Below are 27,496 nucleotides of genomic sequence, written 5' to 3'. Positions count from 1 at the left end.
AAACGGAGCACCGACTTCTCTGGATTCTCACAGGGAAATGTTTCCATAGCATACGTGCTCCTGTGATTTCTTTCTCCCTTTAACCTTGAAACAGCATTTCCTCTAGCTGTGCAAGGTGTACCTTGCTTTCTGTGCTCTCTATTAAGTAAATAAGCATATGCTCGCTCTTCTCCTTTTGTCTTTGTGCCCTCATTATTAATTCCAACTGTTGAGTCCAATCTATACATGGCAGGGGAGAGGTGGGGTGGCTGTGCAGCCACATGGCCTCAGTCATCTGTTATAATGCCAGAGCATACCACTTGCCAGCTAAGGGCGAGAGTCCCGTTAGTCCTCACCTCCTAGCCATACTCCGCTCAGTGCTAAGCAGTGCATTCGTGCTGGCTTGGTACTCAGAGTATGCTATGCATCCCCTCTAGTGGCTGATGCATATGGAAACGATACCTTCTTTCTGGTACCTGCAGCTGACAGATGTAAATCAAAATTTTCATAAGGAGCTTTGTGACACTCAGGTTTAAGCAGGGAGCCTGTTAGGTCTATATTATAGAAAGTACTACATGCTTTGCCTCTAATTATTAGCCTTTTTAGAGCCTTTCAATGTAGTAATTCAGATTTTGAAATACGACAGCATCTGGGCACAGGGAGTGTTGCAGTGTTGGTGCTAGAGGCGCCTGCAGTGAAAGGGGACAGGATAAGTTGAATTGCTGCCACGTATTTATGTCTGCCTGGGGTACATGGTGTACCAGTGCGTGAAAGAAGCTTGGGGTTGCAACATAAGTTGTGTTGGCACAAGTAGTGTGCAGGAGGCAAGAAGGCACTCAAAATCCAAGCAAACTTTTGAGAAAAAGGGACTGAGAAGGTGGACCTCGGGGAAGGTGGGGTAACCTGGCCACTAACACTGTCCTGCTTCTGTTCCTCTTTGCAGCTCAGGAGTGAAGACCCTGCCCCACAATGCCAAGGTGCACTACAACTATGCCAATTTTCTGAAAGACCAGGGCCGTAACGTTGAGGCGATCTACCATTACAAAACTGCTCTCAAGTAAGTCCCTTGAGGGCCTGGAGGGGCTCGCTCTGTGCAGTGCAGCCTGCTGTTAGCTGAGCCCTTCCCTGCTGGGCGTGGGGTGAGTTGCCTGTTCCTCACCGCAGGCTCCTGAGGGCAGCTCAGCTTTTTGGAGGCTGGGAAAGTTCCCTGGCTTGGTGTTTGTGTGTCATTAAATGAGGTAGCCTGCCTTCCCTTCACCTCCACGCGTGTATATATGTGTGTGTGTGTGTGCGTGCGCACTTCAATATATGAGATAGAGATGTTACCATAGCTACACATTGAGCAATGAGGTGTCATTTATGCAGCTGAATGTATGCTGGTAACGGGGAGGTAGTTGTCCTAAATGCATTTTCAGGTTCCTGGGCCATTTATCTTAGCAAATTGTTAATGGTGCATGCCTGGAAAATGCCAGTGCTGTAGCCATCTGAAGCGCAGTAATAACAATAGTACTTACTACTTGTATTGAGGCTTCTGTCCACAGAGCTTTGCATGAACACTAAACTAATTGATCCTGAAAATGCTGCTGTGCAGTAACAACAGGGTTCTGTACAGGGGGAAGCTGACGCAGGAAGGTGAAATGCCTTGTCCATAGATACATGGAAATCTGGGCCCAGGACTGGGCTGTAATACGGGACATCTCCTATGGTATCTCTGAAGGACCTTCCTGACCACGCACGGAAGGGATGACTCCCTGTGAGCAGCATCCCTCCGCTTGCCACTCCTGCTGGAGCTGTTAGTGCAGCTTGGCCAGGGCCTCAGCTGCTCCCCGCTGCCCAGGCAGCGCTTGGTGCAGCAAGCAGGTCACCCCAGTTCCCCAGACCTCTCCCCTGATCCTGGAGGTTTGGCAGAAGGTACAAGCCACTCAGGGAAATGAGCGCAGGGAAAAGGGCAGTGGGAAGAGTGGCAAGGCAAAGCAGACATGGAGAGCGCAGATAATGTCTCCAGGAATAAAAGCATATGTGGGAAGGACAGACAAGGTGAGGAGTGGCTCTGATGGACAGCAAGGGCAGAGCTCAGCTCCATAGGGCATGTCAGGAGGTGCAAGAAATGTTCTTTCTCAATATGTGGTGTGGCAGGAAACTCCAGAAATTACATTTCTCTTTTGTCTTCTGGCCAGCTGACGGGGTTATAACAAAGGCTCTCCAAGGGCTCCTAACTCACCCAGGTTAAGCTGAGAGAACAGGATTTCATTGTCACTGAGAAGGGCCTGAACCTGGGTGAAGGTGATTTTTAGCTTTTTTGAGCAGCATCCTGTTCTGTTTTACAATGCTGAGCATTTAGGAAGTAATTTAGAAAACCCTCCATCCTATTTTTTTATGTTTCCAGGAACGGAAAATCTAGCACAACCATCAATAAATCGTACTGAAGGTTAATTACTTTGGCTGTTGAAAATGTCCTTTATTTTTAGTCTGATTTGTTTAACATCAGCTTCCAGTCATTGGATTTGTTTATACCTCTAAGTGCCACACTGAAGATTCCATTACCAGAAGTCTGTTTTCCATAGTGATCAACTTCTTCCTTAACCTGTTGCTTGATACAACCCACTGATGTAGCAGCCAGCGTTTTCAGTGTTATGTGAGGTTTTGCACTCCTTCACTCATTCTTGTAGCTAGTCTCTGAACTTTCTCCAACTTACCAGAAAAGCCCGTTGCAATTTAAAAAGAAGAGGGACTAAGAAAAAATATCCAAGCCCTGCAGTGTATGTGCTAGTACAGAGAGTAACTGAACTGCTCCTACCAACATTGCCTCTGCTTGTGTAAATGGGATTTGCGGACAAAAGATTTTGCTCTTCTCTAGCTCAGCAGCACCCATTTCTTATAATTATAATGCTGTCTTCTGCTCTGCAGTATTCCTATTATGAAAGGGTCTGTTTTGAGAACTGATTGCAAACATTTCCTCAACTTTATTAGATTGCATGGTTTGTGCTGGTGGTACTGTTTATAGAGCATCCGAAGCCTTGTCAGGGCTTGGAGCCACACAGAACCAACCACGCTTTTCTGTATGTGCTCGGTGTCTCAGTGGCACCAGTGCTAGTGCTCTACTTGCTTCAGTAGCTTCAGGATTAGTTGGCACTTTTGAAAAGCAAGGCCTTGTCCCCACCTTGCACATTCACTATCTGATGTGGCAGCACGGACCAGGAGTTGGGAGTCTCCTGCTGGCTCCATCATTGGTAAGCTGCATTACTTGGTCCTGTCACCTCATCTCTCTGCACTTACACTTCCCTTATTTTTACCCCTTCTTCCCACCCCTGTCACAGGGAAGTTATCTGGGGCCTGTGTAATAAGCAATAAAACAGTGTAAGTAGAAAGTATAGCGTGTTCTACTGTTGAGAATTACATTCCGTGTTTTCCCCTCAGACGTACCCTTCTGAAATGGCTGGGGTGTGTGCAGGTCTTGCAGCCTCCACTAGGTACCTACACGTGATGGCTGTGTTGAAGCAGTGGAGAAAGTGATGGATGTGGGACAGGCAACGTGATGGTGGATATAGTGGAAGACTCTAGACTGGTATTACGGATAAGAAGAGAGTTCATGTCCAAGCTGTTTACCCATCCTCACTGACTCCTGCTGTGCAGTTGCTTCTCTGATTGTAGACCGATTACTCTACAATTAGAGAGAAGGATGTAGTAGCTGTAGTGTCCTGACCACGTTTTGATGGTTCAGAGTATTTTTGGCCACTGGGCTGACCTGAAAATGGAAGAACAGCTGGGAAGCTGAATTGCTACTTGCTGCGTGAATTTCCTTGTCAGAGAGTAGGCAGACCAGCAGCTCAGGTGCTAACACAACAAGCTTCCCTGCTTTCCCCCAGGTACCCCTCACTGGGTGTCCTCTCTCCAGGTGAGTCCAGGTGGATCTACACTCCACAGATTACAGAAAGTACAAGCTGCTCAACAGGCTTCGTAATCCGGTGGCAGCACCGTTAGAAGTATGGAAGATCAAAGTATCATATCTGCCTAGTGTGCAGTGAGCAGATCAATAAGACAATAAGGAAATGGAGTCAATAAGGATGCAAAATGCCTCTGCCACCACCTGGGAGCTCCTGGGAAGTAGGAGAGGGAGAGCGGCATTGCCTCATGCCAGCTCCGTCTGAGGCACATGGGTGATGCGCTGTTCCAGCTCACTTCTAGAGCTTGTGCCAAATTACAGTGTAGGTCTGCTTGGTCTCTGGTGACTTGAGTTTAACTGTTTGCTAAACAAAAGTGATCCTGTCAGTCTGCAGTCAACGGCTTGAACTGCTTGCAATTACCGTTCCACGAACGTAATGATGCATATCCACGTGCCGCTGCTCTGCCAGAAGCGTCAGTTGCGATGTAGCTATTTAGCAAAGCATTGCTCCTGGGGAACAGGCAGCTGAGGTTGTAGCTATAGTGTGGGAAAAGATGTTGAAGTGCACACAGGTTACATAGTGAAATAATAGCAATTGAGACTAAATCCTGGGAAAATTGATCCCTGGTGCTTTAATGGATTGCTCCCATTCCCACTTTCCAAGGCAGGTGGGATCCTCTGCTGGCACATGTTGGTGTATCTCTGTTAACTTCAGGACAGATAGGTGGGGGAGAAGAATGTGTTTTCTCTGACAGTGAAACTGCAGGGCAGGTTTCCAAGGCAAACTTGGCGATTGATCCTGACAGCCACCCATTGATGCCATTGCGGGTGGTCTGTCAAAAAACTGATTCCTTACCCCAGCCCAGGGGCCAGTGACACAACACCCTGATGGAGCCAGGCTTAGGTAATTAGTGCAATCTAATTATGCTGTCCAAAAGCAGGGGAAATGAAAACGGAAATGAAATGCAAAAATGAAGAACAACACTGGAATTGGAGAGGGGAAGAATGAAAAGAAAAAACATTCTGTGTACGTTGGAAAAGCTCCTCCTGTATGTTGGGTTCCTAAAAGGGGAATGGAGAGCCCTTTGGGGATGCAAGATGAGTTATCCATAAAGCAGCCCTGATGGACAGCTGGTGTTCTACAGTTGTAGCAGTGGCTTATAAACCTTCCAGCTTGCCTTCAGTAAAACAACACAAACACGCTGCTGGATTAGGCTGCTTTGCCTGACACACGGTAGTGACCCCAGGAGATACTTGGGGGTTTTTTGGTGTTAAAATAAAGGCCAGAAATACTCTGAGATTTGGGTTGACCATGGCTACTCTGAAAGCTGGCCTTAACATTCTTGCTGCCGCTTCTGCTGCAGATTTGCAGCTGCTGCTAGGAATTTCAGAGATGCCCTGCTCCTGTAGATCAAACAGAGCTGATCTTATCTGAAATAATATTTGTCTCATCACTCTCAAGCTTGTGAGTGAGAATAAGAGGTCATGCAACCTCACGCAAATATGAAGAACAACTCTCATGTGGTAATGAAGATATTTTTGCTATTGTTGATAGCTACCAAGCTTTTGTCCTACTTCTCCCCAGCCTTGTTTGCTTGATGTTGCTGTTGAGACTGTTTTTTCGCTCCTCAGGAACACACATGAGCTGACGTGCAGAGAGAGAGAAACAGTAAAGCCTTAAAACCCATTTGATGAACATTTGTTACAGTTTTAGTAACCTTTCTAACAATGGAAGGGGGGAAGGGGGGGATTCACCTTCCCTGCTACAATTGCGTTAATTCAAAATTTTAATTCCCAAAGCAGCGTTTTCTTACCATCTGTCTCCGTGTTCATTGCCAGGGCCATGCTAACCGTGGAAGGCAGATCAATGTGGGTGACAGCAAGTGGGGCTGAAGGAGGTTGCTGGGTTTCTTACTGGCGTTGGGTGAATAAACAGGCTAATAATAGTTCTGTGCTATTCAAGCTACATTTCTGTGTCTGGCTAAAGGTCAACATTAAAAATTCATGTTTGTACTTTTGGATATAAAAACATACAGATTTGCCCTTAGTTAAGAAATGTCAGTAGAGTATTGTGTTTAATAGTAGGGGAGAAAGTTGTCTTTGTGTGAAGGCAGATACTTTGACCATTAAATGATACAAAATGATCAAATCATAAATGAATTATTTCTTCATAACTGCTTTTTTCTGGATGTAAGTCACAGAAATGAACTGGGATTAGGGGACTAAAGAAGGAAGAGTGCTGAAAGAAAAAATACGGACAGTAAGGCCAAGGGAGGAGAGAGAGAGACTTAGGCTGTCCCTGCAAGCATCAGGGACTGCAGGGCAACCTGGAGCTGCTCTCTGGAGTGCTGCTGTCTCCCAAGGGAGGCATGGGCAAGTGTGTGAACTGACTCTTACTGTCAGTGTAATACCTGATAGTAGGGTCCTGCAGGAGATATCCACCATATATGTAATACTGTGAGTTTATGTACGTAAATGCACTGGTGTGTGTACGTGAGAGGGCACACATATCTGCAGTGTGCCTGCACATCAACAGGTTCATAGTCACAAGCTCCCCTTGGATTTTCTTTGCCAAATGCAGCTGACCAGAGCAGGAAGGGGACCAGCCTGCCATGCAGAAACCTCCCTTCTCTCTTGTGGTGTCTTCCAGAGAGGAGAGCCTCTGGGCAGCAAGCAGGAACTCTCCGGATGGCTTTCCTTGTGGCTCAGGGAGCTGCTCTGGTGCTCAGCCTTGAGAGGGAGGAGAGAGTGGGCCAGAAGGCAGATGAACCAGTATGAAAATGCTTGGTGCTGTGGCATGTGTAGTCTGGCTCTTGCAGAGCTTGCAAATAATACAGCTTAGGGCATTGCTCACAGCATGGAAACTGGGAATGCTGGTTTGTAGCATCAAGAACTGTCATGAGATCATGCTTATGTATACTTGGTACTCAAAAGCAGGCTAGATGGAGGAGGAGGGAGGAGGAAGCTGTTTAGGTACCATATCCATATCCCTCACCGAGGGAATAAAATTGGTTCATAACATCGCTGAAATGGGTAGAAAAGGAGCAAGTGAGGCTGCTCTTTTTCCTCACTCCACTTTAGAAATAAAGCCCTAATGCTGTAAGGGAGACTCAGGTTTCTTGCTAAGCTTTCCCACACACCTTCCCACTGGGTTTTTATATATCTTAAATCAACAGAATTCGGGGTTGTTTAAATTCAGTTAAATTGCACTCTTCATGCAGTAAAAAAATTGTGTTCCTACAGCCCTTTGTGTGTGTGTGTCTCTGTGTGTGCCTTGAAAATGCCTCTCAGCATGGACTGCAGGTGGCCTTGGATACCATCTGTGATTTATTTCTGGAAAGAATTAAAATACCAGCACCATTTGTTAGCCTGTTTTTACAGTGAGTCAAAAATGTGTAGTGCTGCTTTGCTGTGACTGCCAGGGCTGCATTTGCTCCTGAAACCGTGAGTGCCCTTCTGACACTTGGTGTTACTTAGGCCTTTGGAGCAAGCCCTCTGGTTAGGCATTTGAAGAAACTGCTTCATAGAGACTTCACATAATACCCTGTGTTACTGAGGCAGATCACATCCAAGCAGTCGGAAACATCTTTGCGCCATGTTCGTCTGAATCACACTTCGACAACAGGCTTTTGGGGTAATTGGTGCTCTTGTGTACGTATATGGTGGCTGTCCTGAAGCTAGACAAAATTGTTGAGGGATTTAATAGTAATTGATGGCTGAAAGGCCTGCCTGATAATTTGAATTGGAGACTTAATGGCCTTTACAACACAGTGCATGGGATGATGGCCAAATTACTTCAGCTAGTGTAATGTATTTTTGAACCTGTTCTCTATGAAGTGCTAATCCGTGCCTGTTTTGGGGTGTGCTCCACCTCTGCTTAGTTTTTCTGCTTTTTAGTAACCAAATATCAATCAAGCATGTGCTGTTATTTACTCAAAAACTAAAGTGGTCTAAGTGTAACCATGAGCCCTGATGCAGAGGCATCATGTGTGCCTTGGAACTGCATTGACAGCAATGGAAGCTGATGTGTCTGCTGGGATGGACAGATGTATGTGTAACTCACCCCTGGACACTGGTGTTTACAGGCAGGGTCCCTTCCTAGACCATGGTTTCTGTTGTGGGTGCAGGTCCTTCAGGGACTTGCTGGCTTTTCTAACACATCTTCTTGGAGAAGAGCCCCCATCAGCTACAAGAATGACTGTAGCCCTCCTCAGACACTGCATCATTGCTCTGGCTACTTACATATAGGGGGCTGATGCTAACAATCTGGGAAATGGAGAATGCGTCTCTAATGAAGCTGCAAAGCTGTTGTTTTATTGGGACAAGGCATCTATTTTGTATTTTATGTGGGCTATACAGAGAGAAACCTATGGCTGTATTTTGCAGGTGTTCAAGTCTATTTTTCACTAGTGGCTAATGAGAAACACAAGTCCAAGGGTTAATTACTTGTTCCCGCAGCCATTTCTTTTTTGCTAGTCTTCTGTCCTTGTCTTTATGAAAACTTTGCTCAAAGAATGACCAGGTCACACTGATCATTGTTGTACTAAATCATCAAAGACTTGCCTTCGCTGGTCCTTACCAAGGGTCAGCAGAAAAATTGGTTCCCAATGCACGTCTGTCAAGGGTAACCTTGAGACTTTCTGTGAAGGCTTGGCAGGAGTAGTTGAGGCACTCTGCTGATCCCCAGGCTTTTGAACGGCCCCTTCAAGCAATTTGAGTGGTGCTGGAATGGGGCTGCTTGGGTTTATACCAAAGACTGAGGCAACCCCCAGGCATCTCAGAGACAGTTGTCATCGCGGGTGACAGTATGGGGCCGTACAACTTCCTCTGGCACCTGTGAACCTTGGGAGATGACAGGTGTGATTTCGCCCCATCTGCTTAGATGAGATATATGTGGTTATTTCATCCCCTCATGTAATGGTTGGGTTGAAGAACTCACCCGATGGTCCCGTTTGCTGTGGTGTCCCTCTGGCTTCTGTGGATTCTGTGGAGGTGTGTATGTTTGTGCTATCTGTAGGTCAGCCATGTCATGAATTATTAGTCCTTTGTTGGGCTTGAGTGGTTTCTGAGATTTTCAGGACTTACATGGATCCTGCATGAATTCTTTATGTGAGAATGTAAACAAGCAGCCCAGTTTGATAACCTCATGTTGCCTTGGCACCACAGGGAACATGTGAGTTTAGCAGAAAATTATTTATTTATTTATCTATTTATTTATCTATTTATTTATTTATTTATATTTAGCTGCAATGTTGTTTGACTTGAAATCCTTTTTTTCTCCTCAGCTTTGACTTTTAAGCTTCTACTCCTGCCCAAGTTTGAAAATGTAATGAAAATTCGTAAATGGTAATACCGTTTAATGTGCTACAGGTTTGTTTTTTAAATGGCAAGCTTCTGGATATGTTGTTTGGGGTTTTTTTCTTAATGGATGCCAGGGTCAAAGAATTCATGGGGCTTTTGTCAATTTACAGACTGAATCGATTCAGTTTCCCTTTTTCTCACATTTCTGTCCTGGAGAGGTTTCCCTAGATGTTAGGGGACAGCAGCCATGCTCTGCCCATCAGACTCACCCTGTTGAAAGAGTTTGGTGGTGGTGGTGGCAGGGTGCCTGTGGGCTGCTGTTCCTGCCAGCTGGGCTGCCTGGTGGGGGAAGAAGCTGTACAGCCAGGACCTTTCCTCCTTCCACCGATCCCTGGCTGCAGTTCAGCACTTCCTATTTATACCAAATTGGCCTCTGGAGATCCCAGCTGAGATCAGGATCCTGCTGTGCCGGCCACTGACTGTAGCTGGAGGCTGTCATCACTGCGGTGGGGTTGTGTAATGAGTGGGGAGGCTGTAGTACAGGGCAGAGGAGTTTTGTTATTGTCACTGTAGTGATGGGGCATGGTAACCCTGAGAGACAGAGTTGTCCCAGGCCACATGGGAAGTGTGGCAGGGATGAGCACTGTCTCTCAGTGCTCATGTTGTAGGTGCTCAGTGCCAAAATGTGGGTGACTTCTTCCCACTAGAAGATAGAGGTCATTTGAGGTGGGCTGGGGTACCCAAGGCATCTGTGGGGGACCCCCTACCCTTCAGCAGCAGCAGGGGAAGGGCACCTTGGGCAGGTGTCTGAAGCAGATGCAGGCACTGGTGATTAGGCACACCTCCCCCCCCCGACTTCTTGAGCAGGACCTCCATCAGGTCCTGAGCTGGTCCATGTAACACCGGTGAGGACCCTAAGGGGGCCCTCAGGGATGCTTTGAGAGTGACCAGCACCATGCTGGGGTGCGATCGCTCCCTGTGCTACTCTTAGCATTTTGTGAGGTCCTGAGCCGGACCACCTCACAGCTGAGTACGTGGAAATGGGCATGATGCAATACCCAACGCCAGGCCGTGCTGTGTGCAGCCAGGAGTATGGCTGCTTTGTCATGCTTTCAGTGAGCAAGGTTGTGCCTGAGGCTTTCAAAGGAACCCAAAGGCATTAGATCCCTCAACTTTCAACAGGACTTCCAGTCTGGTTTTTTTTTTTTTAAATACAAAAAATCCCAGCCTGCCACAAACCTTCTGCCAAGCTGAAGGGTGGGAAATATTGATGCAACTATGAAAACTCTTCAAGAGAAAACCAACTGCTGCTTAAAATTGCAGGATCTCTCCCTCTATAAAAGGAATTCAAATGCTGAAAATTGAAGGTCTTTTTGAGAAAGAGATAGGGCCTGGCTCTGTGACCTGCTCTTTTCCACATGATGTAGAGCCGCTCTCAGAACAAGGTGCCACTCTGTCATGAGTCCATGGCCCACGTAGTTGCCAGTGAAGGACAGTTCCCTGTAGGATGACTGGTCTTGGAATTACATCAAGTCAAGTTTTAATTCAAACCGACATACAGCTTTATTGAGAACTTATGTAAATACATGAGTGTGATGTAATATTAAAATTGGGAAATTGGCTTGAAGTGGTATACTGGAATAAATACAAAATGGGCAGTATAAAAATTTGGCACAGATGAAACATTATCCATGTAAAATTTTTACTTTTATTGGCAAGATGATGCCAATGAAATATTATGGTATGTGTTGGAATGGGGCAAAACATGCCTTAAAAACAAGTTGCCATGCTGCCAGCAAGTAATTGGTCTTGGGTAATTAAGGCCTGACTCTGTGTACTTAATCAGGCTGAAGTGAGCCTCATGGATGCTGAGTGTTGCAGTCGTGTAAGCACTGGGAGAGCTGAGAGCAGGTAGCAGGGAGGTGTCCTGTGGTATGGAGGACTGGTGAGAGGAGGTTTGTTCTAGGGCTCTTCAGCTCCCCTTCTTTTACCACAAGAGAGGTAACATAACCTGTTTTTTCACAGCAGCAGCGGTAATTAATCACAGCTGCTTCAGAGGTGGAGCATTCCCCACGAGTGCTAGGTTTGAATGCATGCTTTAATCAAAAGATGCATTAACAAAAAAGAGGCGTGTTAGGTCTCCCCAGCTGAATCCATTGCTGATTTTTCTTTCTAGCAGAAATTAGTATACTTGGAGCCCCTTTGAATATTGTGCAAGATGATGCAGGCATGTTTTTTCTTTCTGCTGCTGCTGCCATGGCATGGCTGTTAGATTAATGATGGCCATTGTTGTCTACAGCTTTTGTAGTGGCTTTAAGGCCTCATGTTTCAAGTCACTGGCAACGCACTTTCCACAGGCTTATCGTCAATGCTTGGAGGGTGGCAGGGGGATGGGCACCGGGCTGGGGCATCAGGGAAAGTCACCCAGGTGCACGACATCTCAGAGCTGTCCCTGAGAGGTGTCTCTGGACTAATGTCAATAACCTCTTCTGTCAAGTGGTGGCTGTTGGGGGCTGCCCAGACCCCTGAAAGCCAGTATTGCAGCCTTTTCCATGCTATTTGTGTAGTTTTCCAGGCTAATTGCACGTTAGTCTGGCCCCATCCCCTCTTACTCTCTGCCCCCGCATAGCGATGGCTGTGCAAAACCCACATAAACGCTCTTAAGAGTGGGTGGGGAGTTGTCACACTAATGCCTTCTGCCCCCTGAATACCTCTGGCACCATACCAAGGGCAGTTTAAAGGCAGGACTGTGAGCAGAGCTTGCCAGTTGTTTAAGTGGTCTCTCTCGATCTGAATTAAAATAATTAAAATTCTTGGTAGATTATATGTTGTAGTCAAGACAACAAATTCCCTCCCTTTTTCTTTTCACTGGAATTGTTTTGTAGTTCAGATATGGTGCCAAACAGAACCCCTCAATTTATTATTTTTTTTAAACTGTTGTTTCAGGTAATAGCATTAAATTAAAAAGCAAAATAAATGGTCATCAGCAGTTTGATGACGGTGTGTTCTGTGCCTGGTATCTTCCTGTGAAACTGGGAATCTCTTGACTGTGCAAGTCAATAAGGCTTTTGTTCATTGGTATTAGAGGGAATTTTGCTGGCCAAAAAAAAGTGGGGATAATTAGTAACAGGAGTTCTTGTGCAGTGTATACCTGTAACAGTTAAAGAAAAAGCTGCTTAAATTTATTCTGACAATTGCAGATACAGCACTGGAGGAATCATTTGAATTATTCATTCTGCAATGAGGAAACATCCCACTTGTCTTCTCTTTAGAAATGAAATCCCAGTCTGATTTAAAATATACTTTTGATGGGTTGGTTTCCTTTTTTTAAAGTAATTTTGCTGTTTCAAGACTTCTATTATAATTACCTGTGAATACAGGTTTTTAAAGAAAATTATTCTGATTTCTAAAAGAAAGGAGAAATGGATTTTTTACATGAACTGCTTCTTGTAGAATAAGTTTAATGAAATTCAGCTCTCTTTCATAAATAATGCAGCACTTGCATTTGATTAGGTGAAGCCTGGAGGAATTTCTACCTAATCAGATGCATAGCAAGAAGGATATTGCCTGCAGACTGTTGCCATTATCAATGGTGGTGGCAAGGAAAATACAGCTCTGTGTGTGTCCAGATAGAGAGCTTTGTTTCTTAAGAGAAGTTGCAAAGCAAGGTATATATGTACCATCAGCTGATTCCTTCTGTCTCAGAGTGTCCTGAGTATTTGTAAAGCAAGGCCTGACTTCTGAGTATTATCATTATTGTGGCACGAAGAGACTCCAGGTTAATAGGAGACCTTCCTGCCCTGGTAATGTGTTTCTGACCCTTCCAAAGAAATAAATACATGTGGGGAAGAGACAATCTTTGCATCAGAGAGCTTACAGTCAGAATAAGTAAAGTAGACATCGGGAATCATTGGGACCAATTCCAAAAGTCTTGAAAAACAACACAAACCTCCCGATAACATAAAAATCAGGGGAAAAAATGTATATGTGTCTCCATTTGTTAAAACAATAGGTCACATACAGCAAAAAGCAAACCAGTTTGCAAATGGTGAATCTGCCAGTTTTGCAGAAACATTTTGAGACTTTTTGAGTAAATGTAGCTTTGATTAGTCATCCGTGGTCATGTTTTATGCTGTTCTGTAAATCCAGCCACAAGACTTTGTTCTACTCTGTTTTTATTCCCAGGAAGCTGTTATTAACAGGGGTGGGTGTGCATGAACAGAGGGTAGTTTGAATAAGGCCATTAGTCCTTTAGTCAACATCCATATTCATAAATAAAAAAGAATCTGGTCCCCATTCTCTAGCCCTGAGGCCAACTGGCATAGATTGACCTGCAAGTAAGTGTTTGTATCCTCTGAGAGACAGTGTCTGAGCCCAAGGTGGCTTCTGTGACCAAACCCTGGTCTGGGCTCAGCACTGAACCACTCGTGGGAACTATTCGAGGGTGGTGTGGAACTGTTTGGGATCTTGTTAACAGTATGACAGCTTGGATGGTCAATGGCTCAGGCTCTGGTTACTGTACTAGAGGTGATGCTGTCTTAGGGCTTGATTATGCTCTCTGCTGAACTCAGTTGTGTAGCATCATGCTCTACCGCTGTAATGAAGTAATATTCCAAATAAAACTGTAAAGGACTCAGCCCTAACAGCAAAGCCCAACACCACTGTTTTATCTCGCTGTGCTCAGATATTTGTCTTCGTGTTTGTTCAGATACGTAAAATTGCAATGTTGAAAGTTCTTCAGGCCAGATGCTAAGCAGGCTTAAGCTGACAATTTGTGCTAGCTGAGGTTCTGATTTTTCACTTAAATTTCTTGGAAAGGGCAATGGGATGTAACGAATAAATGTAAAACACAAGAAATAGTGCCCAGGATACATGGGAGATGTGCTTGCATCCTGTGATTTGCTGTCAAGGGGTTTTAGCACTGAGCTCAGAAGTGTATTTATGGAGCTGCTGGTCAGAACTGTGCAATTTAAAGGTGAAATCAGTTCTCTTTTTTAATCTTGAGTTTTCATTGCTCTCCAAATTGGTACAAGCAAATCTCCTGGGCCTAAAATGTCATGGGAGCACCGGGGTCCAAGAACAGAATTAATTTCTGAAAGTTTGAGAGCAAACCCATAAGGTTTAGGGCTGTAAAATGTTAATCTGTTTCTGACTTTACCAAGAATTGTCTGAAATGCCCACTCATAACTCAAGTGACTTCATGTCAGGTATTAGAACTGGTTTATATGTGAGTGCTGACAGAAGTAGTGCACAGCTTTTATCATAGCCAACTGGAAAAAAAAGCATCAAAAACATAACTCCCAGACCTTTTCCTGGTCCAAAACAATGTCAAAATCCCATGGAAGAAATGGGAAACAAGCCTGAGCCCTCAGTCCTTTGCCCTAAGTAGACAGGACATTCTTCACTCAAGATCCTGATCAAGGTATCACACAGAGCTGTGTCTCAAGTGCTGAAGGGCAGGCAAGCTTCATCTTTTCAGTTGCTCCCCTGCTGTTCCTGTGGAAAGCATTTCTCCCACCCTCCTTCAGCTGGGGAGGCTTAACCTTGATGACCACTGGATTTCTGGAGTAAAGACTCAACACTATACCCTTATCACCACCATCTTGTCCTTTGCTGATGCTTCTGCAAGCGCAGGCAGCCTCTCACATCCCAGAACACATCAGGCTCACTGGGTAGCTTCGGTGATGGAACATGCTGCTATTTCTATGCCAGCTGCAGTCTCACCATGAATTTCCTACTCTTTGCTCCTCTGCGACAAGATCAGTTAGGAAACTCGTCAAAAATCACTGGAGCAGCAAATGCAGGTAGCATGGATGAATGGAGACACTGGGCAGTGCACCTGAGGGCTTGCAGCAGGAGAAGTGGTTGTCTCTGGTAGATGGGATGCTGATCTGTATGGGAAGGACCTAGACAGAGTCTGCAGTCATTAGTTACTACAAGTGGTAGTCACTACATTTATTTTTTGTCATTTATAGTAGGCTAAGTTTTAAAAAATGTATGTGACTGCATCCTTGAATGATCTCTCCTCAACTATGTGGCTTTGCAGTCCTTGTCTGCTAGGGTTTCTGTTGGGTGGAAAAAGGACTTTGGGCTCTTCTCTTAACTGTTGGAAGCATCCTGGGTGTGTTACCAGTGCATGTCCATTTCTCCCGGAATTCCCTCATGCATTCCCAGCTTCACCCCTAAGTAAGACCTTGCCAAAATCACTTACGTGCTGTGGAGCAAAAATGTGACTGATACAGATGTTGCAGCAGTGTATAAAATGCTAAATTATTCATGGTACTTAAGCACAGAAAATCCCAAGGCTGAACTGACATAATAAAAAACTCCAGGCAAAAAAAAAAAATCACCATGGAAAGTCTTAGATTAAAAACAGTTGCAAACTTTAGAGTCAGACTATATTATAGAGTCTTAATCCCTTCTTCCTTCAAATGCCCCTCCTCATGCTGTACCCTAGGCTGTCATAGCCAGCTACTTTTAATGTCATTATCCACATCACTTTCCCATGAGCAAGGACCTAAGGCACAGAAATGTTAGATGATTTGTCCTCATCCAAAATAGAAAATCTGCAGTGGCAGCGGGATTTGCAACTGGGCCCTCTCAAATTGAAGCCTTGACCATCTTAACCATCTTAACAGCTTCCTCCCTGTCATGAATGAAATGATGATCTGGAGGAGTTTCATGCTGTTTCATACCAGAGCATCAGCCCTTCTTGCACAGCTGGTCTCCCAGCTTGCCTGGGACCTCAGTGGGCTACCATCACAGATTTCTTTCTTTATCACTATGAATATCGGTCTTCACCCATCTGTCACAGAAAGGGTCCTTGGTGATAAATCTTGCCCTGGATCACTTTCACCTCTGGAGTTTTCTGGTGAAAGACCTACAAACCAAAAAATTAAGGTAGGGGCACAACTTTGAGAATTTAACCAGCTGAACGGACCATAACATTCTGCTTAATTCATGGAGAATTTTAGAAATGTACTGGGCCTACTATGTAGTGTTATAACTGAAACAGATAGATGTAAAGATCAATGCATCAGTTAAAAAGAGAACTGAGGCAAGTGGTAAAAAAATACAACTAAAAATATAGGGAATTCATACTGTTAAGCAGTCTGTTTGCAGATTTATTTTTTGTCATTTTGCTTGGTCCTGAAACGTTGTTCAGCAGCTGGTTTCAAGTTTCCTTTTGTAATTTATTATCACTTTTATTGTGGAAAACTGATTTAAAAACAAACCCGAAACATAGATCTAAACAGTGTTGTGTTGGTTTCTGTATATGTCAAAACATATTTCTATTGGAAACATTTTTGACAAAGCAGTTCTTGCTTGTTTGAAAAACATTTTGAATGAAAATGTTCAAGCTGCTTTAGTCACTTTGCCTTTTGCTTGGAGGGTAAAATAGGCTTTCAAAGCTGTTCAGCGGTCCTCTTTGCCCTGGAGGCATACAGAAACTGTAGGAGAAGATCTGACTTGCAGTCTCTTCTGGAGTTGAAAAGGTTCCTCAGGATCCCATCAGGACCTGAAGCAAATGAAGAGAAAAGTGTTTCCTAGCTGACATCCTTCTCTTTATCAAGTGCTGAACAGAAGTGGTGGCAGCATTAGTGACCTCCACTTTACTTGTCAATAAATGAGTGTCTTTAACTTGATATTTCATTTTTCCTAGACTGTACCCTCGTCACGCAAGTGCTCTCAACAACCTGGGGACATTGACCAAAGACGTGGTGGAGGCAAAGGACTATTACAGACGGGCCCTTCAGTTAAATCCTCAGCACAATCGAGCTCTCTTCAATCTTGGCAACTTGCTCAAGTAAGTTGTATGCAGAGCTGACACCAAAGAAATTCACATTCTCTCTGTACAGGTCACCAAACTAGGTTTTTTCTGCCAGCTGGTGAAGAAATGGCATTATTGCTTATTGCCAGCCAAGAGTGCTGGCACAAAGGTGAGGCTTAGTTTGGATATCCTTACGCTGTCTGCCATGCCACTTCAGGTGCTGTTTACAATTGTATTTCAAATCTGGCATCAGAAATGAGGTGCCTAAACCCAGCTAGTCACCTGAGATTTTGATCTTGGTGGAGAGGTATAAGCCTTTCCAGTGGAGCAAGCCACATTGTTCAAAGGCAGGCATCTGATGCAGATCTAATAAATAACAGATCCAACAAGCCACTCTCTGCAAGTTCCCACTTCTCCTCATTAGCCGTATGGAAGGTTAGTGTGTAGTTTAGGCATAAGCACCGAACTGAGATGCTCAGAGCAGCAGAAGGCTCATCCCATTGCAGAATGAGTGAGTTTGAGGGGAAAAGCTGGTTTGCATCCCTATATGGTTACTCTGCCAAGCAAGAAGGCAAGTCAATCAGCTTATAATTTCACTCATTGTTATTTAGAGTGTCAGCCTTCAGCAAAGAGAGTAGCAGGTGATAATAATCATGCAAAATAATTTGACTAACCATATCTAAAGACTGAACTTAGATCTACACAAAAAACTTTGCCAGTGTGGTAAGATCTGCTAGGTGTACAATTACAAAAGGAAAACATCTCTATTCCTGCATTACTGTTTTGCACTAGCAAAAAAAACCCTTGTTTTTGTGAGGATAGCATGTTATTTGCTGACAGAACTACAGAAACTACAGCAGTAAAAGTACATTTTTCCTGATATAAGCCATCTGTTTTGCTGGTAATAGGTCTCTGGTAAATCCTTTAGAGCAGATTGGGCTTTAGTGTTGGACTAGTTTTAAAGTGGCACTGTCTCATCAAAACGTACTTGATCTTTCTGGTTCTGAAATATTACTTTGAGTGAGAGTTTATATGAAGGATATTAAATGGATTGCTGAAGTTCTGCCTGGTCCATTCAGTAGCAGAGAAGCTAGAATAATTTTACAAGTAAACCTGATGGTTTGAGGCTAGAATATGGCAGGTGAGTAATTCTTAAATAGGAAGTAGGTGAGTGCTTTACTGGAAACACAGGAAAGGAAAATGGTAAAGGCAGTCTTACTACAAGAGAGATGGAAGGTCTTTATAGTATTCATAAGATTGGGTTGATTGAAATTAATCTTAGGTGGCAATGGTGTTTAAAAATACATATTGTCCTTTTAATCCATCATGTTTGCCTTAGTTATTCTCAGTGATTATTTTTTTTTAATATCAAATATTAATACAAAAGGAAGTAAGCCGGAAGCGGCGCGAGGATGTCCCATGTCAATAATACTTAAATCTGGCTTGTTGATAGGCTTTTATGACCCAGCAGATGGATAGAAACTGGATTTGTTGCACTGGCAAACCACAAAGGAGACACGTGGGAAAATCTCTTGGAACTGCTGTTTTGTATGCGATATGTCATGTTTTTCCTAATGTGATAGTTAAGATATTGTGTGTCCTGTTGGATTGCATTTCTGTACCTAAAGGGGGCCTACAAGAAAGCTGGAGAGGGACTTTTTACAAGGACACGTAGTAAGAGGAGGAGGGGTAATGGCAGCTTTAAGATGGAAAGAAGATAGATTTAGATTAGGTATTAGGAATAAATTCTTCCCTGTGAGGGTGGTGAGGCACTGGAACAGGGTGCCCAGAGAAGCTGTGGATGCCCCATCCCTGGAAGTGTTCAAGGCCAGGCTGGATGGGGCTTTGAGCAACCTGGTCTGGTGGAAGGTGCCCCTGCCCATGGCAGAGGGGTTGGAACTAGATGATCTTTAAGGTCCCTTCCAAACCAAACCCTTCTATGATTCTATGTGCTCTGCATCCTTCTGTGGTCCGATATGTTGCGGTATGTTGAAGGTGTGTGCTGCTTGTGCTAAACTCATTGAAAAAAAGCATTCAGTTTCCACTTGCCCTTTCCCCACACTTATTTGCTCCCTTTTTCTAAACTTTCTTTAGGTTTCCAAAACAACCTAGTGCATCTGGACACACCAGTAGTATTAATTGTAAGAAACTGGGTGTCCTTATCTCCCTATTCAGCTTTAAAAAACCTGCTGAAAAATAGATATAGGTCACAGTGTAGGGATTAGCACATATGTGAAGCAGATGCTATGTGGGCAGATCCTATATGGATGTCTCCCCTGAAATGCTAGCCCAAACCCTTTGGCCAGCACCTTTCCTGGATCATCCATCAGCTTAGCCGAGTTCCTCAGCCACGCTGGAGCATGAGGTGACTTGCAAGATGACTAGACAGGAATGAGGCAGAGATTTCAAGCTCCCCCTTCCTAGAACTTTGTCTTTATGTTTCCTACCTGGGTCTCCAAATTATTCTTTCATATATATTTATATAGGGCAACCAGTATTTTGCAGACACTAAATGCTAGTATAATCTAGGTAATAAATGAAAATCTGCAGAGTATTACAGGCAGATATTGCTTTCTGGCTGTGCGGTGAGACATTATGAAGAGTGTTTTCATTTTTAAACATATGGCAGAGAGAGTATAAGTGGTCAAGCCATAAAAGCATTTTCTGTCCTCTTTGCAGAGGCTTCAGTGCATGGTGCAAATCAGGAAGAGCCAGATCTGCAGCACTTAAAGCATGTCCAGTAACAGCACTGCTTGTACTGGGACACATAACGAAACCATCTGGCATGGGGAATTCCCAGTTGAATTCTGCTGAGTTCGTTATGCCCACCCCTGCTCATAGCATGGAAATCTGATGGTGGGTGTTAGATTTCACCTCCTCTGGAGTGCTGAGAAAGGGGAACTGCAGGATTTTGGAAGGATGAGTTTGCTATTCCCATGTGGGAATCTGCCTCTCGTTATTCCCTGTAAATAAGCTCTCTATTTAAGCATCCATTGCTTGTGATTTAAGATTGAGTAGTAATCTGTTTTGAGGGTGGAATTTTTAGGTTTTTTTTCTGCAAAAGGCCTAGATGAAAATGGATGTTTCCGTTTTCTGTTTGCACATAATGAAGACAGCTATGTGCCAGAAGATGAATGTTCTCAGGAAGCATTGCAGGGTAATGGCTCAATAAGCCTCTGGTTTTGTTTACATATCCTAAAATAAAGTTGTATGTCATAATTTTCTGGCCTAATATAAATATTGGGGAATAGATAATTAAACAATGCCAACACATTTCTAAGTTAAAATAGACCGAAAACATGGCCTACCTAACAGTGAGAAATCTCTCTGCTTTCGTGGTCTGTGATCAGTGACACAGAGCAGCCTGATGCTTTGTTTTGAAGCTTCCCATTATATAAATATTTAACTCCTCTATATAGACTCATTTTTGTTGAGATACAGCTTGAAAACCTGAGATAAATATCATTCAGAATACCTCACAGATTTGTAGCCTGTGGGATATTCTGTAAAAAGACAAGAAATAAAATATTATGAACATTTGAAGTAAATATTTACCTTGGCTTTCTGTTGCAGGAAGAATGGGAGAGAACTTCTTATTTGCAGTACTGTATCTATCTATACCTAAAGCTCTCCAATATTCAGTACACTATTTCTTATGAAGAAAAGCCTCAGAACTCTTACGTGCTTTGAGTGTTATGGCTTCATTTTCAAGGAGCAAGTGAAATGCCTAGAAACCATGTCCACTGAAATCTTGAGTTTATTCAAAGGACTGAATGTTTTTTGAATGTAGAGTAACACTGTCCTCTGTGAGTGTTATTACGATTTAGTCCATGTTTACCCTTCCCATTTATTCAGAGGAAGGACTGTTTGCTGTCTGCCCTCTCTGATACAGTCTTCTGGATAGGAATGTATGTGAATGTGCTGACACAGGCTTGTGTAACTGTGTGAAGATGGTGAAAAACATCAAACAGCTATTATATGTCTTGGGATTTAAGATCTTTTAGAGAGTGAAACATTCCTCCCTTCCATTCAAAGAAGCCAACTGAGTGATAATGTTTAGTGATGCTGCATCTGGCTTTATGGATGGTCTTTGGTTAGGATACTCTTATGATGCATGAAGTGCTGTAGTTATCTGTCAGTATCACATACACATTGTAATCCGTTTATAAAAAAATACTCGAACAAATTCTGGCAGTGTCAAATTTGCAGTAGATTTAAAAAATAACTTAGGTTGGAATGGACCCCTGGAGATCATTGGATCAAGCCCACTGCTTAGGGCAAGTCTAATTGGATTGGGTTGCTCAGGGCTGTGTCCAGCTGAATCTTGAACACCTCCAAGGACAGAGATGCCACAGTCTAACTGTGCAACCTGTTCCAGTGTTTGACCACACTTATGGTGGAAAATATTTTTCCTTATATCTAATAAAAATTTCCCGTGTTCCTACTCATGTCTGTTGCCTCTTGTCTGGTCACTGTGTACCTCTGAGAAGAGTGGCTCTGGCTGCTCTGTATCCTCTGACCAGGTAGTTGCAGGCAGCACTGAAACCATCCCTGAACCTTCTCTAGGCTACGCAGACACCGCTCGCTCAGCCTCTCCTCAATGCAACAAGTGCTCTAGCCCCGACCTTCTCTAGTGGCCCTCTGTTGGGCTTGCTGCAGTAAGTCCATGCCTTCCTTGCACTGGGGAGCCCAACTCTGCACAGACATTTCTCCAGATGTGATCTCACAAGTGTCACATGAAGGGGAAGAATCGCTTCCCTGGACCCACTGTTGGCCTTCTTTGCTGTGTAGGGTACATTGCGGGCCTGTGGTCAAATTGGTTGTCAGGACCCAAGTCATCCCCCCAACCTGTGCTTGTGCACAGGGTTGTCTCACTCTGGGTGCAGGAGTTGCATTTACTTTTGTTGAACTTCATAAGGTTCCTGTCAGACATGGTCCCTCTGAAAAGCGGTCTGCTCCCTCACATTGGTGTCATCCATGTAGTACAGATGAATGACAAAGGAGTGCATCTAAATTATCTGAAGGAGTTTTAAACCAGGGAGTTGAACAGGCTTAGAAGCTTCTTTTCAGACAGGCAGAGTTAGACACTGCAAGCTCCTCTTAGATTATGGTGTGAAACCAAGATGAGATGTTCCGAATGGTTGTGGAGCCCTTGTTGAGTTCTGAGTTTCTGGCTTTAATGCAGTCAAACTAACTTCACAAAATAAAACAAATCTTGAAGGTTAAAAAGTCCTCTAGACACTTAATTTCTAGGTAGCTTTTTCTGATATAAATTAAATTTGCTCCAGTGCTAACAGCCCACACAGAGCCCTGTGCAGCACATCGCCAGGCTTCTGTGGGGTGGTTTAAGTTGATGCTGCTCCAACTGTCGGGCACTTGTGAAAATACGGAAGAGATGCTCCAAGTAGAAAGAGCTGTTCCTTGCTCTTGGCTCAAGCATGCTGGCTAAAGAGAGGACACTGGGAGCTCAAGTGGAAGAGGGAGGCAGGAGAGGGCATTGTAAGGCAAGGTAATTTGGGGTAAAATTGGATTAGGTGATCATAGACTCCTTGTGTCTGTTGGATTTGTTCTCTCTGTCATAGCAAAGGTATACATTACCTAGCTTTTCCTGCTCCAGATCCCCAGTTTATGGTAAATCAGTGTATCAGACTGTTCTTCCAATGCTCTGTGCTCTCCCAAATTGCAGGAGATTTATATAAACGATGGCCTTTATCCTGCAAAGTGTTGGCCTTGATCCAGGAAACCACTTCAGCCAGTAATTAATTTTCAACTTGCATACATAAAAGTTAAGTACGCGTTTAAGTGCTTGGCCAGAGCGCTTGGTATCTTACAGGCCTAAACCCTCTGAGTAACTACTGGATCTGCTTTTTTTAATGTAATTCAGTCTGTCACATAAAAAGACGCCATAATCTTTCCCTCCCTACCCTCACTTTCAGGAGACAAACATTGTTCTTGGATCAAATGGGAAAAAAAAGGCCATTTTGAAAAAAAGAGTAATTAAGAGGGCTGCCCCATGTTCAGAGTGCATGCTTGTGGTTAATGGGAACTTTTACTGCTGCTGAGTGGATCACTTAATCCTTTTATTTCTGTAGCTGGCATTTCCTACATTTTTTTTGCCAAACATCAATACCTTTACAAAGCAGTCATCTGGTTTTGATTTATAAAAATGTGTCATGAAACTCCAGCCAAGGGATCCAAAAATTTTATAAATTGACAAGCTAGCTAGTCTTTAATTAGTGTAGGAGAAAAGTGGTTCTTTATTTGTTTTTGCTTCATTCATGTGATTTATATGGAACACCACTGGAAGAAGAAAAAGACTAGCACAACTGGTTTTACTTAGCTTAATGCACAGGCAAAATATTCTTCCAGTTACACAACTAGAAAGGGAAAAAATCTGCAAAGCCACATATATTATCAGCTGAAATTTGCACCTTATAAACAAGATCTGGTTACTTGACCATGTCACTCAGATGAAATCTAAGGCTAAAGCGGCAAGGTGTTCACATATTTTCTGTGTCCCAGAGTCCTTTGTTTCTTTTTGTAAGCACTGCTATTCATATTCTTTGTACACCCCACACAAAGAAAATGTTTTTCCAGTCCAGCTAAACATTCTTAGATGTCTGTTCAGGAAACCTTCTCATTTTTCCAAGGAAAGAAATACAGAGTGATACTGGAGAAATTGCAGCTCAAATAAATAAATACCCTTAGGTTTTTGTTCAGGAAACCTTTTCTGTTTTCTGTGGCAGTAAATGCAAAGCAATGCTGGGAAAATACCTAGCTCATCAGCGTAGCCATCTCTCAGTTGTCTCTGTTCATCCTTAGGATCTGAAGAACAGACTCCTCTAGCCTAATGATTGACTTGCTAAGGAATTATTTAGAGATCCCAGGCAGATTTAACTTAGCAATATTTTAATTTCAAGTGGATCTGTAAAAGCACTCATTGTCGAGGAACATGCAAAGACTCTGGGTTTTTTTGTAAGGATATGCAAATGTTTTGCTGTCTCAAACTTACTGATGTGAGAGCAGGGTTGGTGAGAGCAAATGTCCTGTTCCCAGGTCAGTCAGTGCCTCTGTGACATGATTAGGGCCAGACATCCAGAAGCTGACTGCAAACCCGGTATTACCCCGACAGCATCCCTTCCCGTAGGGCATGCAACTTCCCAAAGAAATCGCTGGGAAAGTCTTGTGCAGTACTTAATGCCTGGGGACACTTTTACTATCTTGTCCTTCATGTGTCTTCAGTTCCTGATGGGATGAATGGGGCAGAATTTGATATATTTGCCATAAAGAGAAATACTGAGTGGAGATGTATGGTAGAACTGGAGAAGTTTACAAAATCTAGTGGTTGTGACTCAACAGACAGAGCATGTGGCCTGTAACCACTTGCCTGATAGCCAAAATAAAGCACTTTTTGCTCTTCAGTGTGTGAGGTTGAGGAATGCACTGTTTTGGGGGTGTTTTGTCCTCACTGGGACCACTGTGTAGTGCTCAGTATGACAGTCACCAGAATATCAGACCAAACAGCAGATTTGTTAAAGCCTGTGTCCTACCAGCTCCTGAGAATAACCTATGGAAACAGTGACGGGCCGAGGAGATGCTGGGTACACACACTGTGGAGAGGAGGCATGAGTGAATCATATAGACTTTGTTGAAGAAGTCAAGCCAGGGACTTTCACATCTCTTTAAAGTAGTTAATGGGATGACCTAAACACGTGCTTAAAGCAATGTTTCTTCCTTTTTTCCCCTCTTTCGCTGTCCTGCAGGTCCCAAGGGAAGAAGGAGGAAGCTGTAATCTTACTGCGGGACTCCATTAAGTACGGCCCAGAGTTTGCAGATGCTTACTCAAGCCTGGCCTCACTGCTGGCTGAACAGGTAACAGCCATCGCTGGAGCTCTTGTGCTCTCTGCGCATGTGTATGCACTGCTGCCGCAGCCGCAACACCTCCTGCACATCCCAGCGGAGCACCCTCACCTTGCATGCATGGATGGCAGGCACGGGTCCACAGCTGTCTGCAGAGGGCTCTCAGGATGCTTCAGAAGTGACTTTTTCAGGATGGGAGGCAATTCCTTTGAAGTCAATAATTACACCCCCATGATGTGGCTCTGAATTAAATCACTGTCGTGAGTTGTGGGTAAACACCCTCCCTGCCACTCCCTGCATCTATGGCAAAGTCTCAATCCATTGCACCTTGAATGTTGTGACAGCAGAACAGGCAAGCGCTTCCCCCTCAGACTGATGCACTTACATAGATAACCTTGAGATTTCATAATAAATCACTCCAAAGCTAGGAAATCCCAGAAACAAGGTGGCCTCTGCAGCCTGAATTCTGCCCTTTGCATGCATGCATCAGGATATGGCCCTTAATTACTGTGGTAGCTGATCGCATACAGGGGGTGGGAAGGCTCGCCAGCTTTATGTTGCTCTTAATGAGCAGCTGTTCAGTATTTTATTTAACCTCATTGTTCAATATGTGTCCAGGGCTTATTTACTGCGCATGGCCCAGGCTGCACTCTGGGGGCAGGATTACTCATTTCTTCTTGGGCTTGTTCCCTATGCTCATTACTCAGGGCCCTCCCTGCTCTCTGTAGTTAGATAATTTATTTCTACAAGGTCCCTGTAAGGTGAAGTATTGTCCCCACAGAGGAAAAGGGAAATTGAGGCACAAAATGCTTGAGTTCAGAAGAAGCCATGAAGCACGGGTTCCCACGTTGAGACCACCAAGCCCTGCTTTTTTCCATGCCTGCAAAAGCAGATGAGGGATGCTGTGCTTCAGGCATTGCTCACATGGACTGCAGCCACCATCAGTGGTCCCAGTCTGAGAGCTAGGGTAGGTCTGTGATGAGGTCCTCATAACTACACAGCTCCAGCACACCTTCACAAACATTTTGAAAACTGATTTTTTTCTTTCCCTGAGTTTCAGATCTAACCGCTCCATAGCTTGTGGTGCTAAAGCTTTCTTAAAAGGTTGAGAAATGTAAATACATACAGAACAAAAGAGCAAAAATCTTTCACTGTTTTCCCTCAATTTGGTCAGTGAAATCTTTTCTCTGTAAGAGAAGCAGATAAATTTCAGCAAAACTATAAGCAGAGGTCTTGTTCTGGTTTAGGCTTCTTTAATGAGGCACTCTGCAAAACTCACCTATGATATATGTGGATTACTGAAAGATGTGATGTTTTCTTTTCCCTTTTAAGAGACTTTCAAATATTTGAATATTATCAGTATCAGCTACAGAGACCTAGAAATATAGTGTATGAATGGAAAGAAGAGCCTTGTTGAATGGGAACTGTGTTTTGAATGAGGCCGTCAATGAAGAGTCTCCTGCAAGTATAGGAAATGGGTCCTTTGCAGTAATACCTGGTTTTAATATTAATTGAAATTATTAATTAGAACAATTGATTGTAAGGTCAACAGAGTAATAAAACCAGTAAGAGTCCCAAGGCCTTCTGCCCAGAGCAAATAAATGCCATTAGTTACTCCAGCAATAATTAATCTACTCTTACGTATAGATTGTTCATCCTCTTGTGACTTGAGTAAGTAGTAGGGAAAAAAGATAATATAATTTCCTCAGAAAAGAACAATTTCCTGCAGGCTTTTAACACCTTCTCATGTTCAGCCACAGCAGATGACTACCTGATAATACTGCTCCCGCCTCACACACTCACCCTAGGGACCACAGTAGGGGCTGTCCCACAAATACATGCTGGTACCCGTGGCTGTGGGCTGCAGAATCGCACCCTAGTGCTATGTGCTTCCTGCAGGAGTATGGGCAGAAGTTTTGGCATCTTCAGCCCAAAGGATGATGGTGGGACCCCATTTTTCAGTTTTTGGCTTTCCTCTTTAGTCTAAGCAACAGTGTCAAAAATAGCTAAAAGTTACAAACCCGCTTTTCTGTCTACTTGTGGCCCAGAGTCTGTCTCACAGCTGTAGCAGTATCTGTGATGCCAGGCAGTATGCAGTAGGCTGCGTGGATGACACCTCTTTGGGGAAGGGAGCTCAAACTGGTCCCCTCTCACTGGGATGTGATAGAAAGGACCTGAAGGGCCATAAGTGGCACACTAAAATGAGATGACCATGCCCATGACAAACTGCTGCTCCTTCAGCTTTGCACTGAGGCTAAGAAGGGGGAAATGGGTGGATGTGACTCAGTGAAAGGGTGCCAGGGTTGCCTTGGTTGGTCCTGCACAGCATGTTCCTGCTATCTTAAAGGCAATGAATCCAAAGGAGAGCTTTTGGGTCCTTCTTCCTACAGCAGTAAATAATGCTTCTAAGAGGAATGTCTTATGTGCCAGGGAATTAGCCTGTAACTTGATGTAATCGCCCTTTTCTTTCCTTGATAGTTGATTCTGAAGCCAGAGCTGACACGCAAAAAAACACCACCACATTGTAGAGAACAGTTTGGCGTGTTTGTGCCTTTTATAAATGCTTGCCCTTCTTACTGCTCTTTCTGCTTGCTTTTGTAATGTGGTCACAATGTATTGTTGTTTTCCTTGTTTTCCATGATCACTGCAGTGGTGCTAACATCAGAAATCAAACATTTCTGTTCACCGTTTTCACAATGCTT

The 27,496-nt window shown here is 43.8% G+C and overlaps 1 protein-coding gene across 1 annotated transcript in view; it reads left to right on the top strand.

Moving 5' to 3' along the window:
* Nucleotides 1–27,496, top strand: part of TMTC1 (transmembrane O-mannosyltransferase targeting cadherins 1) — a 149,171-nt gene that overhangs the window by 107,118 nt on the left and 14,557 nt on the right. Inside the window, 3 exon segments of the mRNA XM_040596045.1 lie at nt 923–1,036; nt 16,827–16,970; nt 24,698–24,806. Of these exon segments, the coding sequence (XP_040451979.1) occupies nt 923–1,036; nt 16,827–16,970; nt 24,698–24,806 (367 nt within the window).

The sequence above is a fragment of the Falco naumanni genome, chromosome 5, assembly GCF_017639655.2.
Source record: "Falco naumanni isolate bFalNau1 chromosome 5, bFalNau1.pat, whole genome shotgun sequence".
Lineage (NCBI taxonomy): Eukaryota > Metazoa > Chordata > Aves > Falconiformes > Falconidae > Falco > Falco naumanni.
This window is presented reverse-complemented; position numbering and strand designations above follow the sequence as displayed.